Here is a 14179-nt window from a genome sequence, read left to right as displayed (position 1 = left end):
CTACTTCCTTTACTGTGCAGATGCTGTATGTTTACACTCTACTTCAGTTAAAATGATGGTGAGTCTAATGAAAATATATTGATCAGAATAAAGGAGAGGGATTAGAGAAAGAATGTGCAGACAGAAAGTGCAGGCCCATTGATGCACTCACTCAAGATTAAAGGTAAAGTATTAGAAAATATTATTATTAATGTACCTCTCATGATTTCCTTCTGTGATATGATACAGGCGATTAGCACCTCCATCAGCGCAAGCTCTTAGAACAGCTGAAAATAAAGAAATATGTTGTTAAGATACTGCCACTATAAGCAAAAAATCTTATTTTTTTTACTTTTAGACATGTCTGTGATGATCAGCACAATAGTGACTGAGAACCTTACAAACATCAGTAGAAAAAGCTTCACTACAACTATGTGAAAACCTACTGAAGCATTATCCCAGTTATATGGTCTATGATACCGAGGTACAGAAGTTATTGTGAGACCTTGGGTAAATCAGTTATATCCATGGCGGAGCAGAGAATAAACTCCAGAATTCTTTGATTCCCAATCCTGCATCTCAACCACAAGGCCACTCTTCACCTCCTCCTTTCTCAGGCTTTAGGACTTCTTATGTTTAATTAGAACAGGTTTTCTTAAACAAGTGCAACCCTCCATGTGAACAGTCTTATTTCAGTTTGGCTTTAACTTGCATTTGTTCCCACTGAATGCAAGGTAAACCAAAAAAGGCACTCAAACCAAAATAAGGATGTCCACATGGGTTTGCACTTGTTCAACTAAATAGTATTACTCCTGTGGGAATTCTGTGCCACTGTGATTGTGAAGAATTTATATCCCCCGCAGATTTCTTTGCTTCCCCAGAGAAAAATGACTTTCTGACAGGGAAGCAAGGGGAAGCCACAAGAGCAGTCATGCAACCCTCCACAGCAGTATGTTTCAGGTGCCCACGGCAGCCAGCAGAGAGGTAAATCACTGTGGTGCAGGAGGCGTGACTGGGGAAGACCCGGCTCCCTACCCTGTGCCAGGCTCAGCTGCTAATCCTGGCTGGGCTGGGGAGGATGGGACTTCCTCTTCTCCTGCACAGCATCTAGGCCTGGGTCAGACCAACCCCTAGATTTCTACCCCAGCTACAGAAAGCTCTGCAAACACCTCTCCTGCCCCCTGCTTCCTGCACCCATCGGTCCTCAGCTGCAGGGGGAGGGATCCCTGTACAGGGAGCTGCTCCCCCATCCACCCAACCCTTGTGCATCGAGAACCTCTCATACCCAGACCCTCCTGCTGATCCTCACCCCCTCTCTCTCACACACACACACACACACACTCTCTCTCAGAAACCCTCTGATGAGCCCCAATCCCCCTGCAGCTGGACCGCCCCAATGAGCCACCTATACTCAGATCCCCACCCCACCAAGCCCCAGTCGGCCACACCTGGATCCCTACCCCACTGAGCCCTACTCCTCCAGCATCTAGACCCCGCTTGAAGCCCCCCAGACCCTCCTGCCGAGCTCTATCCCTCCACATCCAGACACACACACACATACACACACCCCGCTGAGCTCCAACCACCTTCACCTGGACCTCCCTGCAGAGTCCCATTACCATTACACCCAGAAACCCCCCCCCCCGTCAACAAGCCCCTGTGCATCCAGATCCCCCCGCACCCAGATCCCCCACTGAGCTGCCAACACCCAGATTGCCCCTCACAGAACCCTCTCAACTCACACCTGGATCCCCCGACACTAAGCCCCTGCACACTTGGATCCTGCCTTGCTGAGCCTGCCTGCCCACACCTGGTGCACAGGGCATGGAGGATCAGGGCCCTGGGATGTTTCTGGACCAGGCCTGGTCCTTGCGCTGTGTCAGGATTGGGTGCAGCCTCCCCACTGAGTCCATGTCGGGGAGACGGGGGAAGGGGGAGCTGCACAGTGATCTCACACCTCTGTGCAGCCAGTGGCCTATGTTCCCCAATGCCATGCTGGAGCCTCCACATTTATTTGGCAAATAAAATTTGCAGAATTTTAAAATATTGTGCACAGAATTCTTAATTTTTTGGCACAGAATTCCCTCAGGAGTAAAATAGGTTTAAGAGGTGAATTTAAACCCACCAACTTTCCCACGCAGTCAAGGCCTTAGTAATAGTATCCACATTGGGTATGTCTACACTGCAATTAAAAACCTGCAGCTGGCCCGTGCCAGCTGACTCGGGCTCACAGGGCTTGAGCTGCGGGGCAGTTTAATTGCAGTGCAGACTTCTGGGCTTGGGCTGGAGCACAGGGTGTAGGACCCTGCGAGGTGGAAGGATCCCAGCGCTCAGGCTGCAGCCCAAGCCCTAATGTCTAAACTGCAATTAAACAGCCTCGCAGCCCAAGTCCTGTGACCCTGACTGAGCTGGCACGGGCCAGCCGCGGGTGTCTAATTGCAGTGTAGACATACCACAGACAATGATTTATGCACAAAATGGAATAGGCTGTTAAAAGCACTATGGTCTGGTCTGATCCGATCCCTGTTTTCCTTTGTTTGCTTTCTTTCTTTCTTACATTCTCTGTCCCCCAAGGCAGAAGTCTGGCTCCACAATGGTAACCAAGTAGGCAACTAATTCCTGTACTATTCCACAGATGGTTTGACTCAATTGATATATCATGGTATTAGCTTTAAGTATTAAATCGTTAGCTAGCCTGGTCCAGAAGAAACAAAATCACAATCAATTTGGCTGCCATCATTAGGTCACCAATTGATTTAAATTGTACTAACAAGCCGGGATGTGAGGCTTTATTTTGATCCTGTAGTTTGCCATATTTTACCTTACATTTTATAAGAGGGAAATGTATTCTAACTGTATCATTATGAAATACAACAAACACCCAGACATCATTCATAAGTAACCCTACTAGGCATACAGCCTTCTCTCACACAGGGCTTTACAATATGACATGCTATTAAAAAGTAAATGACCATCTTATATTACTCACACTCCGAGAGGTGCAAGCCTCTTAACAGCAATATCCAGGATAAAAGAAGCCCTTAGACCTACATAGGGTCAGATCACTTTCTCCGCTTCCACGAGTAGAGGATGACTGATCTAGGGTTACCATATTTCCACAATCAAAAAAGAGGACACTGGGGGGGGGAGGCGGGGAGGAGCCCAGCTCTAGCCCCGCCCCCGCCACTCCCTCCCACTTCCCACCCCCTGACTGCCCCCCTGAGAACCCCCAACCCCCCCCCTCCTTGTCCCCTGACTGGCCCCTCCTGGGACCCCTGCCACTAACTGCCCCCTAGGACTCCACCCTCTATCTAAGCCTCCCTGCTTCTTGTCCCCTGACTGCCCCCTCCTGAGAATCCCCCACCCTAACTGCCCCCCTCGGACCCTACCTGTCCCCTGACTGCCCCGGCCCATATCCACACCCTTTCCCCCAGACAGACCCCGGGGACTCCCATGCCCTAACCAACCGCTCCCCGCCCCCTGACAGGACCCCCAAAACTCCCGACCCATCCAACCCCCTCTGCTCCCTGCCTGCCTCGACCCCTCTCCACACCCCCGTCCTGACAGCCCCCCCAGAACTCCTGGCCCATCCAATCCCCCCTACTCTCTGTCCCTTGACTGCCCCCTCCAGAATCCCCCTGCCCCTTCTCCAGCCCCCTGGACCCCTTACCCTGCTGCTCAGAACAGCATGTCGGGCTCCACACGGAACCCGACATGTGGCTGCGCTCCCCAGCACAACACACAACCCGGTCCCTGCCCCTGCACAGTGCTGCTGGAGCGGGGCGCTGGGCAGCAGGGGAGGAGGCGGAGCTGCTGAGGCCCGATGCGAACGGCCCGGACGGCCGGCCGGCGATCTGAAAATGCAGGGAGGGAGGGGAGGGGAGTAGCTCTACATTGGCCGGGCTGGACTCTGGCAGCTGATCTGAAGCTGCGGGGGGGAAGGGCTCTGGCTGTCGGAGCCCCATGTGAGTGGCTGAATTTCCTGCAGCCCTGTCGCGCTCTGCATGGGGGGGAAATCCCGGACATTTGTAGCTATGTACAAATTCCCCCCGAACGTTACTTTTAATCCAAAAAGCCGGACATGTCTGGGAAAATCCAGATGAATGGTAACCCTAACTGATCTCATGATCTGGGATGAGATGGGTGATGGCTGCGGGGGGGGGGGGGGGGGGGGAAGGGACGGCATCTCTCTCCCTTCCCTCAAACTCCAAAGAAGTGCTGCAAGTGGGGTAGTTTGCAAGATTTTGGAGGAAGCGAATTGCATAATAGCAGATCAGCCTGGACTGGCTCCTGCTAACCCCATGGATTTCAAAGTGAAAATCCAATTACGAGTTAAATACTGCTCCTTCCTGCATCCCTTTTGCAGTTACTGTCTAATCAACCACACAGCCCATAGCAAAGAGGTCGCATGGTCCAGTAGGTAAGTTATTGGACTAGGTTCTACTCCTGGCTTATCCACGGACTTCAGGTGTGATCTTTGGTAAAACACTTAAGCTCTGTGTGTCTCCTCTCACCCTGTGTCTGTCTTATCTATTTAGATTGTAAGCTCTTTGAGATAGGGAGTCTCTTACTAGGTGTCTCCATAGTACTTTGACAATTCGACCCCAATATCAGCTGATGCCTCTAGGTGACAGTGGAATAGAAATACTAAATAATAAAAGCATGGCCACTTCTGCCTCTGGACTGGGCATACACTTCCCTGCAGCTCACTAGTATCTGCAGGATTATGAGGTACCACACTAGACACTTCAGTGTCTCCCCAGTGTTTCTTGGAAACTTTTCAGTGCCAGCCTATGCAACATTAGTGTTTTGTTATTTTTGAAACTTGGGAATTAAACACAAAGAAACTAAGTTTTTGAGAAAGCTATCTGAAAACCAGAAATTCCATCATGCATATTCATATTGACACCCACACTGGCCATCAGTCGGGCTGGAACCTTTCAATCTACCCCACAGGTCTTTGCCACTTGAGCTAACAGAGTACATGATGACAGCAATAGTAGGCTGGCATTCTCTATGTGAGCCAGCTGCAGGGTGGGAAGAGAATTAGATACATATATTTTGCTAGTGGGGTTCAGATATTTGTTGACAGAGGACTAGCAAGAATCAGGAATTGGGGGTTCTAGTCCAGATTTTGAGCTCTAGTGGTCACAGACCCTTTTGCTACTTTCCCCAAACCCCAATCCCTTTTGCCTATGATACCTCCAGACTCTTCTGGTGCAAGTCCTGTCTCCCCACCCACATCCCCATCCCCCATCACAGGCCAGGTCTACAACATAAACTTACATTGGTATAACTGCGTTGCTCAGGGGGGTGAAAAATCAATGTCAACAGGAGGGCTTCTCCCATCATGGAGGCAGGAGTTATTAAGCTGACAGGAGAGCTCTCTGCCGTCGGCTTAGAGCATCTTCACCAGAACCACTGCAGCTGCGCCGCTATAAATGATGAAGTGTAGACATATCACAGTCTCTTTACCTTCACCATGCCCAGTCTCCACCCCCTGAGGCTCCTCATCCTAGTATTAGCCTGCTCAGCTAGTCCAGTCTCCCTCCCTGGGATCCTTGCCCAGCCTGTTGCATTCCTCCTGCCTACTCAGAGAGCTCCTTGTCCCAGGCTCCCCCAACCTGCAGGCTCCTTGTTCAACCTGTTTCTCACCCACGAGCTCCTCCTCACACGGGTGCCCAGTCCCAGTAGATTTGATCCCAGAACGACAGGGTTCATTCTTGTTAGCAGGAGCAAACAATCAGAAGACCTGACAAAAGTTGTTTCAGAGTCTGTCCGCAGTTTGTGATACATTATCAGGTTCCTAACTGCTTCTGAGTAATCAAATAGCTTGAATGGCAAAGAATACATCTTTTCACCTGCGTTTGGCTGGAAGGTTGTAACCTTTTCTCTCAAATGAAGATATCACTACAGTTACCCCATGCCCTTGTTACCCTGAGATTGGATTACTGTAATTTACTTTTACACAAGGATATTTGTAAAGATAGCTTCAGCTAGTATACAATTGGAAGCTTCAGTTAGTATATAACTTGGCAGTCCATTCAAGCAGCAGTGCTCCTTGCAGGGAGAGCATATAGCAGCTGTGTTACATGATCTACACTAGCCATCAGCTTGTTTCAGAGCGCATAACAGTCTTGTAATCTAGAAGCCTAGCAATGTTTGGAATCTGGCTACGAGCCAGGTTCTTTCTCCTCTTAGGATACCACAGCTGTAGACCAGCTGCGACATTTGTCCTAGCCATAGCCACAAGAGGACTGCAGGCAGGGCATTCTCAGTGAATGGCTCATCGATTTGCAACCCGCTTCTCTCCTCAGTTCAATAGAATCCCAAGTTTGTTATCTTTCTGGACATGCTCCAATGTCCATCTCTTTTCCCAGGGCTTAAAGAAGTGGACAGGTTAGAATTTATGGGGATGTTTATACAGATGAGTGAGAGGGAAGAGCCCATTACTAGTCTTTGGTTTATTTTGAAGTGGCTTAGATCCTCAGCTGTTGTAAAGGGGTATAGCAGCATGACTTCATTGGAGATGTAACCATTTATACCAGCTAGTGTATGGACCCAAAAAACAAACCAGAATAAAGAGGAGCTAAAATAAAATAACCCTAATTTGGTCTGGTAATCACCGTTGGGATTCTAATGAAGACCTGAAGCTTTCCCTCTCATGTGCCACTCTCAAATTAAAATAGTTACCTTATGTAGCTGGAGTTTAAAGAGACTCCCCCCTCCCACTTCAGTCCTCTCAAGTTATTTAGAAAGCCAACAAAGTGCTGATCCTTTACCTGCAAGTTAATGAGTCACATTGGTATGGACCAAAGCCCCAGGTGCTTTAGGTAGCTAGCAGGTAATTAACTGTTGGGCGAAAAGTCAATAACTCACAGTATGTTTACAGCGCTGGACCAAATCTTGCTTGATAAAAAGTAATTATATGTATTAGCTATAAGAACATGCAGCACTATTATCCAGAGGAGTTTAAGCAGACAGTCAGCAATCTTGACCTTACGATTCAGATGGAAAAATTCTCTATGCAAAGATAAAACAAGAAAATAGAAGCTTATTTTATACAGTGCCTTTTATATTAAAGATGAAAGTGCTTTACAAATAGTTAACTGGCCACTGCTTAGTGCACCAACTGTGTAGGCAAATGTAGCAGGTTCTAGGCATTCATCAGCAGCTCACCCAAAATCGTTAATTATTATTATTATTTGCATTACAGCAATGCCTAAAGGCTCCAGCTAAGATTTAGGCCCCATTATGCTAGGCACTGCGTACAAAGCACATAGCAAGAGAAAGCCCTTGCCCTAAAGAGCCTGCAATCTAGAGAGACAAGACAGACAAAAGATGAGGGGAAAGAGGCAGAGGTGCTCAAGGTCACAGCAAAGCTGAGAACAGAACCCATATCCCTTGTGAGCAAAGAAGCTGGGGGTTTTGAGATATGGAATATCAATCAAGACACGGATGCTCTCCCCTGCTCTTTAACATCTACCTACACAGCCCTTAGACACAGTTTAATATTTAATCTGAAAGATATCTCTAGCAGTGCAGCACTATGATTTGGACAACATCCCAAGAGAGGCAGACTCGAAGAGCACAGCAGACATTTTGATAGGCCTCTTACAAGAGATACAAGAACAAGAAAAAAACCCTAAACAAATGGGAAAATGATCCTATGGTGAAGCTGCCAAAGAAAGGAGCCCTTAGTCAGTGCAAAAACTGGAGGAGCACTCAACTAGTGTCCATCCCAATGAAAATAATTGCACCCATTATGCTAAATAGACCAAAGAAGGCAGTAGATCAGAGGTGGGCCACATCCGGCCCTCCAGACATTTTAATCCGGCCCTCGAGCTTCCGCCGGGAAGTGAGGTCTGGGGCTTGCCCTGCTCCGGTGCTACAGCCAGGGTCTTGCCCCACTCCGCACGGCTACCAGAAGCAGCAGCACATCCCCACTCTGGTCCCTCCACATGGGGCAGCCAGGGGGCTCTGCACGCTGCCCCCACCCAGGGCTGGTGCTTCCACTAGGCGACCCTAGGCAGTCGCCTAGGGTGGCAGCATTTGGGGGGCATCATTTTGCCATCCTTGGCAGAAATTCGGCGGCGGGGGGTCCTTCTGCTCCGCGTCTTCGGTGGAGATTCGGCGGCGGGTCCTTCACTTGCTCCGGAACCCACAGCCGAAGTGCCCCGAAGACGCGTAGCGGAAGGATCCCCGCTGTCGAATGCTCTGAGGAGGAGCTGCCGCCTAAGGCGGCAAAAACCCTGGCACCACTCCTGACCACACCCCAAGCGCCGCCCCCGGAGCTCCCATTAGCCAGGAACCGCAGCCAATGGGAGCTGCGGGGACGGTTGCCTGCGCACAGGGCAGCACGCAGAGCTGCCTGGCCACGCCTCTGCATAGGAGCTGGAGGGGGGACATGCCGCTGTTTCTGGGAGCTGCTTGACAGTACATTGCATGAAAAAATACTTCCTTGTGTTTGTTTTAAACCTACCACCTATTAATTTCATTTGGTGGCCCCTTGTTCTTGTATTATGAAAAGGAGTAAATAACACGTCCTTATTTACTTTCTCTATACCGCTCATGATTTTATAGACCTCGATCATATACCCCCTTAGTCACCTCTTTTCCAAGCTGAAAAGTCGCAGTCTTATTAATCTCTCCTCATACGGAAGCCATTCTATACCCCTGATCATTTTTGTTGCCCTTTTCTGAACCTTTTCCAATTCTAATATACCTTTTTTGAGATGGGGCGACCAAATCTGCACGCAGCATTCAAGGTGTGGGCGTACCATGGATTTATATAGAGGCAATATGATATTTTCTGTCTTATTATCTATCACTTTCTTGATGATTCTGTTCACTTTTTTGACTCCCGCTGCACACTGAGTGGATGATTTAAAAGAACTATCCACAATGACTCCAAGATCTCTTCCTTGAGTGGTAACAGCTAAATCAGAGCCCATCATTGTATATGTATAGTTAGGATTATGTTTTCCAAGATGCATTACTTTGCATTTGTCAACATTAAATTTCATCTGCCATTTTGTTGCCCAGTCACCCAGTTTTGTGAGATCCTTTTGTAGCTCTTTGCAGTCTGCCTGGGACTTAACTATCTTGAGTAGTTTTGTATCATCTGCAAATTTTGCCATCTCACTGTTTACCCCTTTTTCCAGATTGTTTATGAATATGTTAAATAGGACTGGGCCCAGTACAGATCCCTGGGGGACACCACTAACATAACATTCTGTGACCGTGGCAGGGCAACAGAACCATAGGGCTAATTATACCACAAGGAAATTAATCCAGCTAGAACCAAGACAAAAAGTCATGCACCTTAAAGGAGAAAGGCAAGTAACCTATAGATCATAACATTGGGTGTTCAATAATATTGCACATGAATGTGCAAAAAGAAGATTCTGTACATATACAGCATGTTCAGCTGTGATGCTCTGAACAAAAGATAAGGTAAAGGCACATAAGGTAAAGAGAACAGGTTTTTCTAACCACAACCAGCCCAGGAATACAAACTTAACTGCAATCATGTCTTGTAATTGCAATACTATGTATTCAATTCTCTTACAAGAAGGGCCTTTTAGGGATGTTGAAATTAACAAACATAATTAACTCTCCCAGTTGTGAGAGTTTATCCCATCTCCTCATATAGCCCCACAACTTTCTCTTGCCATCGTTTTCTAAGCATAGCTGTTCACACCTATCTCCCCCATTCATTTATTGACTTGGTAATCTAGTTACCATAATTAACCTACTGAAATAATCTACATGTAAAACAACCCCTAATTAGTGACTTGAAAATGTGACATTTATATGTAAAACTATATGATAGAAATACACGAAATTGCTTGGATTGCTTGCTACAACATATGACTAACAAGTGCTTTGCCTTATCATTAAAGTAATAATACTAGTGATCAGGAGCAATGGAATTGTGCATTTATGTTTTCTGCACATTTTTGCTTAGTTCTACAGAAGTTATGAGAATCCATGGATTTCTTTTGCTCCAGCTCTCCATGCAAAATCTACCCCATACTGTAAATCCATGTAATTTTCTGCTCTGCGAGACATTAATGTAACTGTAATGTCTACTTTTGACCATTTAAAGTAAGTATATTTTAAGCTAATTCATCTACAAGTAAAAATGTCTAGTCTTGTCACTGATATTTAATTGTACAACATTTATCCCTATATTTTCAGTGCTACACAGGGCTTGAAATAACCATGATTAAGCATACCATCTGTGCTCAGGTTACGCTGTGATATCAACCAAATTAACAAGATATAAGATTCTTTCCTAACCAGCAGTGTGCATTCATGCTGTTATAAGTCAGAGGGAAATGAGAGCAGCATCACTGAGGAGCACTCAGCACTACACAGGATTGAGTCGATAGTTATGACTGTGTCTGCAATTGCATTTACAACTTTGCATATGCCATTTCAGCCTCAACAAGTTTTGTTTTTAACAAGTGTTCTAAACAAAATGATGGTTGCTATTCTAAAATTCTACAAGTGCAAAAAGAAAAAGTCTTATCAGTTGCAGATGTTTTGTATGAACATCATTCAAATGGGCAATTTAAAAAAAATCACATCTGTCAAGCATATGTCATAAGTACTGTAGTTGAAGGTGCACTTCTATATGCCATGTTGGTGCCTAGAGCAAAAGACAACAATGTACTTGTGGTGAGGTAATTCTGGGTTCTCTTGCAAAACTACTGATTTCCTCCCGCAGTTATTGCACCAGGAGTTGTGAACTCTTTAGATCTCACAAGCCAAGCAGAGCCAGGATTGTTCACGTAGTTAAATGGGAGACCATGAAAGAAAAGCCAGGATGCTGCACAGTTTTGTTACTGATTTAGTAAATCGCATTTTTCCCTCAGAGTCAATACTGAATCAATGAACTGCTATATGGTGTTCCGGGAGGGCAGAAAAAACGCCACTTACATCATTACAAACTAGAATTGGTTTCCCCAAGGGAAATTTGACAAAAATGGAAAAATATTTTTGTTGATGTTTTCCATGGACATTTTTGAGTTTTCAGCTGAACAACCAAGATATTGGCCAAAAGCTGACAAATATCAACCAAAACCACTCACACTCTCTCTCTCTCTCACACACACACACACACACACACACACACACACACAATTTCAGCTCTAGGAGATGCTTTAAGGCCCTGTCAAAGGCAAAATTCTGCCATCTACTAAAATTTGTGAAGCGGAAGGGACTCTGAGGATGAAAACTGATAGCGCATATAAAATCAAATATATTCTTATTCAACTTTTTCCTCATATTTATTTATATTTTAAGATGTGCCTATATATCACTCATTGTGCATAAATAGTAAAAAATGTTTATGAACGGACCTGGTCAAAAAATTGAAAAGTTTTTCATTAAAATTTTCACCAAAAAAACACTGTCTTCTGCTTCGCTACCCCGACCCCTTCATTTCTATTTTATATGAGTCATGAAATCCTCCTTTTCCAATTACCCTTTCAAAGTCAACAAACATCACATCTTACCCCTGTTAAGCCTGTTTAGCAAAATACTCAAGTACATATCTAACTTTAGGCATAGATTGTTCCACTGAAGTAAATGGGACTGGTCAAGCACATTGCCTGGTCAGACCCTAAGTTCCAAACCAATCGGTGCTTTAATAGGATTGAAACAACATCGTGAATTGTGACCAGAAACTAACTGGAATTCAATGCAGATCACAAGTATAATATGCCTAGTTGAAATTAGGGGTATGATTCCCTGCTTGGTTAGACAGGCTGACGCTAGCTCTCATTGAGCTAGCATGCTAAATATAGTAGTGCAGCCCTGGTCGCATGGGCAGCAGCAAGTGGTATGGGCTAGCCCTGTACAGTACATATTCACAGGGTTTACGCTGGTTTGTACTCGGCATGGCTAGCTCATGCCGCAACTACACTACTTTTTTTAGCACGCTGGCTCAATGAGAGCTAGCAGAGGTATGTCTGTATGATCCCAAGGAACTTGATCTATTGGGAATTGATTGTCCACATCAAATTTCTTGAGCTGAAGGCAGTACAATTGTTCCTCCGGGCTTTTAGGTCTTGGGCCACAAACCCAAGGCAGTGCACATCTGAATAAACAACAGTACAGTGTTGTTGTTTATAAGCCAATAGGTTGACACAAGGAGCAACAAGCTAGCTCGGTGGGCTACACAGAATGCCAGGCTTGGATACTTTTCAATGCTACTGGCCCAGCAGTTCTGTCCAATCTTCAGTCTGCTTGCAGTTATCGTAGGACATTACCAGGAACAGCTGATTGCAGCCAAACAGACGTCTCAGAGAAAGGGGGATTCTGGTGGCATCTTGTAAATTGCCCTTCTGTGAAGGAAGCCGCCAATCTTCAAGTCTTACCATTTTTTCCTTTCCCCTCCCTCCATCCCTTTCTAATCAGAGTTCTCTGTTCTGAATTTGTATTTGAGGAAGGTCTGGCTACTTGCACATTTAGTTTGTAGAGAGCTTGGAAATCTACCCTGCACTGTACTAGCCTACCACGCAGTAATTGTTCATGTGGACCCTGCTGGCATACGCTAACAGTTCTATAGTGCTCTTTTATCTACTCCACTTTGAAAAGGAACTAAATCAAAGTGCACTAAGGAACTGTTAATGCACAACAGCAGGGTCTAAATGGACAGCTGGGCACAACAGGCTAGTGTGGAGTAGATTCACACCCCAGCTTGCCGCCACTGTGAACAAAATGTTCATGTAGACAAGCCCAAAGGGATATTTCATGGTATCTGAGAAAGAGAGGTTTCTGTGAGGAGGGGTTATACTGGGCTTCAAAAGCTTAGCAACCAGCTAGGGGGAGCTGCTACCTGCAGCAATAACATTTAGCAGCAGCCCTGATTCCAGAGTGCTGCTTTGTGTTGTATAAAGGCAATTTACAAGATACGATCAAAATCTCCCTTTTATGTGCAAAAAGTCAAAGAAAATGAAACAGTTAAAATTAGGATATCTGAAAATCAAAAATCAAATGAACATTCATTCAGGGGAAAAGTGCTTTTCTTTTTCTGGTTTCAGGGTTTTCACTGAGTTCTCAGCTAACAAACGTCAGTCTTGGGAAAAAAGGAAGAGATAGTCGAACAGAACATTATTGGCTAGTATCATTTTTCTTAATATTAATCCCCCTTTTAGGACAGACATCACCCATCCTCCCACCCACCCACACTGAAAAGGAGAAGATAAACAAGGACAACAAATTTCTCTGAGGCTTTCTCCACTGGCAGGTGGCAAGCAGGACACATGGCCACACAGCCATGATCCCCCTGAAGACTATGGGAGCCACCACAAGGCTCTAGGGCAAGGGTTGCCAACCTGAGTCTGAGAAGGAGCCAGAATTTACCAATGTACATTGCCAAAGAGCCACAGTAATACGTCAGCAGCCCCCCGTCTGCTTCCCCCACCCCCGCTCCCAGTGCCTTCCACCCATCGGCAGCTGATCAGCACCTCCCCCTCCCTCCCCGCATCTCCCGATCAGCTGTTTCGTGGCATGCAGGAGGCTCTGGGGGAGAGGTGGGAGGAGCGAGGGCATGGCAGGCTCAGGGGAGGGAGCGGGAAAGCGTGGAGTGGGGGCAGGGTCTGTGGCGGGGGCAGGAGTTGAGCAGTGAGCATCCCCCGGCACATTGGAAAGTTGGCGCTTGTAGCTCCAGCCCCGAAGTCGGTGCCTATACAAGGAGTCGCATGTAGCTCCAGAGCCACAGGTTGGCCACCCCTGCTCTTGGGCAAAGCAGCAGCCTGAAAATGCTTGACCCAGAGCAAAGCAGAGCAAAGTCTATTTGTGTGGTAGATATTGTTAGATGCCTTTACTGTGATTTAGGAACAGGAAACAAGGAGGAAAGCTAGCATCATCTGACCAGTCAGGTGTCTGCAGAACAGCAGCAAGTCCGACCTGGGTCACTAGCGATCCATAGGCCACAGGATGGGAATCACTAGTTACTAGAACCTGGTTAGCTCTGAAGGGACATTGTACCTGTTAAATGCCAGGATTGAATTTAGTCCTGCATTCATAGTGTTTTTCTCTATTAAGCAGCACTTCAAATACCACTCTCCTTCCACTGATTTCTTAAATTCATCCTGCCGATACCCCAAGACTTTATATCAACTTCACCACAACTTGTCTACAGGTGTCTTGAACTTGGAGAGAACAAGTATATAAAATCACAAAT

At 46.3% G+C, this 14179-nt stretch overlaps 1 protein-coding gene across 3 annotated transcripts in view; it reads right to left on the bottom strand.

The window, feature by feature from the left end:
* TPK1 (thiamin pyrophosphokinase 1) overlaps nt 1–14179 on the bottom strand; it is a 503356-nt gene that overhangs the window by 309487 nt on the left and 179690 nt on the right. For all 3 annotated transcript variants that reach the window (XM_054019153.1, XM_054019152.1, XM_054019151.1), the window contains one exon: nt 197–266. In XM_054019153.1, the coding sequence (XP_053875128.1) occupies nt 197–266 (70 nt within the window). The remainder of the gene's footprint in view (nt 1–196; nt 267–14179) is intronic.

Source organism: Malaclemys terrapin, chromosome 2 (genome assembly GCF_027887155.1).
Source record: "Malaclemys terrapin pileata isolate rMalTer1 chromosome 2, rMalTer1.hap1, whole genome shotgun sequence".
In the NCBI taxonomy this organism is placed as follows: Eukaryota; Metazoa; Chordata; order Testudines; family Emydidae; genus Malaclemys; species Malaclemys terrapin.
The sequence above is the reverse complement of the archived record's forward strand: the minus strand, read 5'-3'. Positions and strand labels throughout refer to the sequence as shown.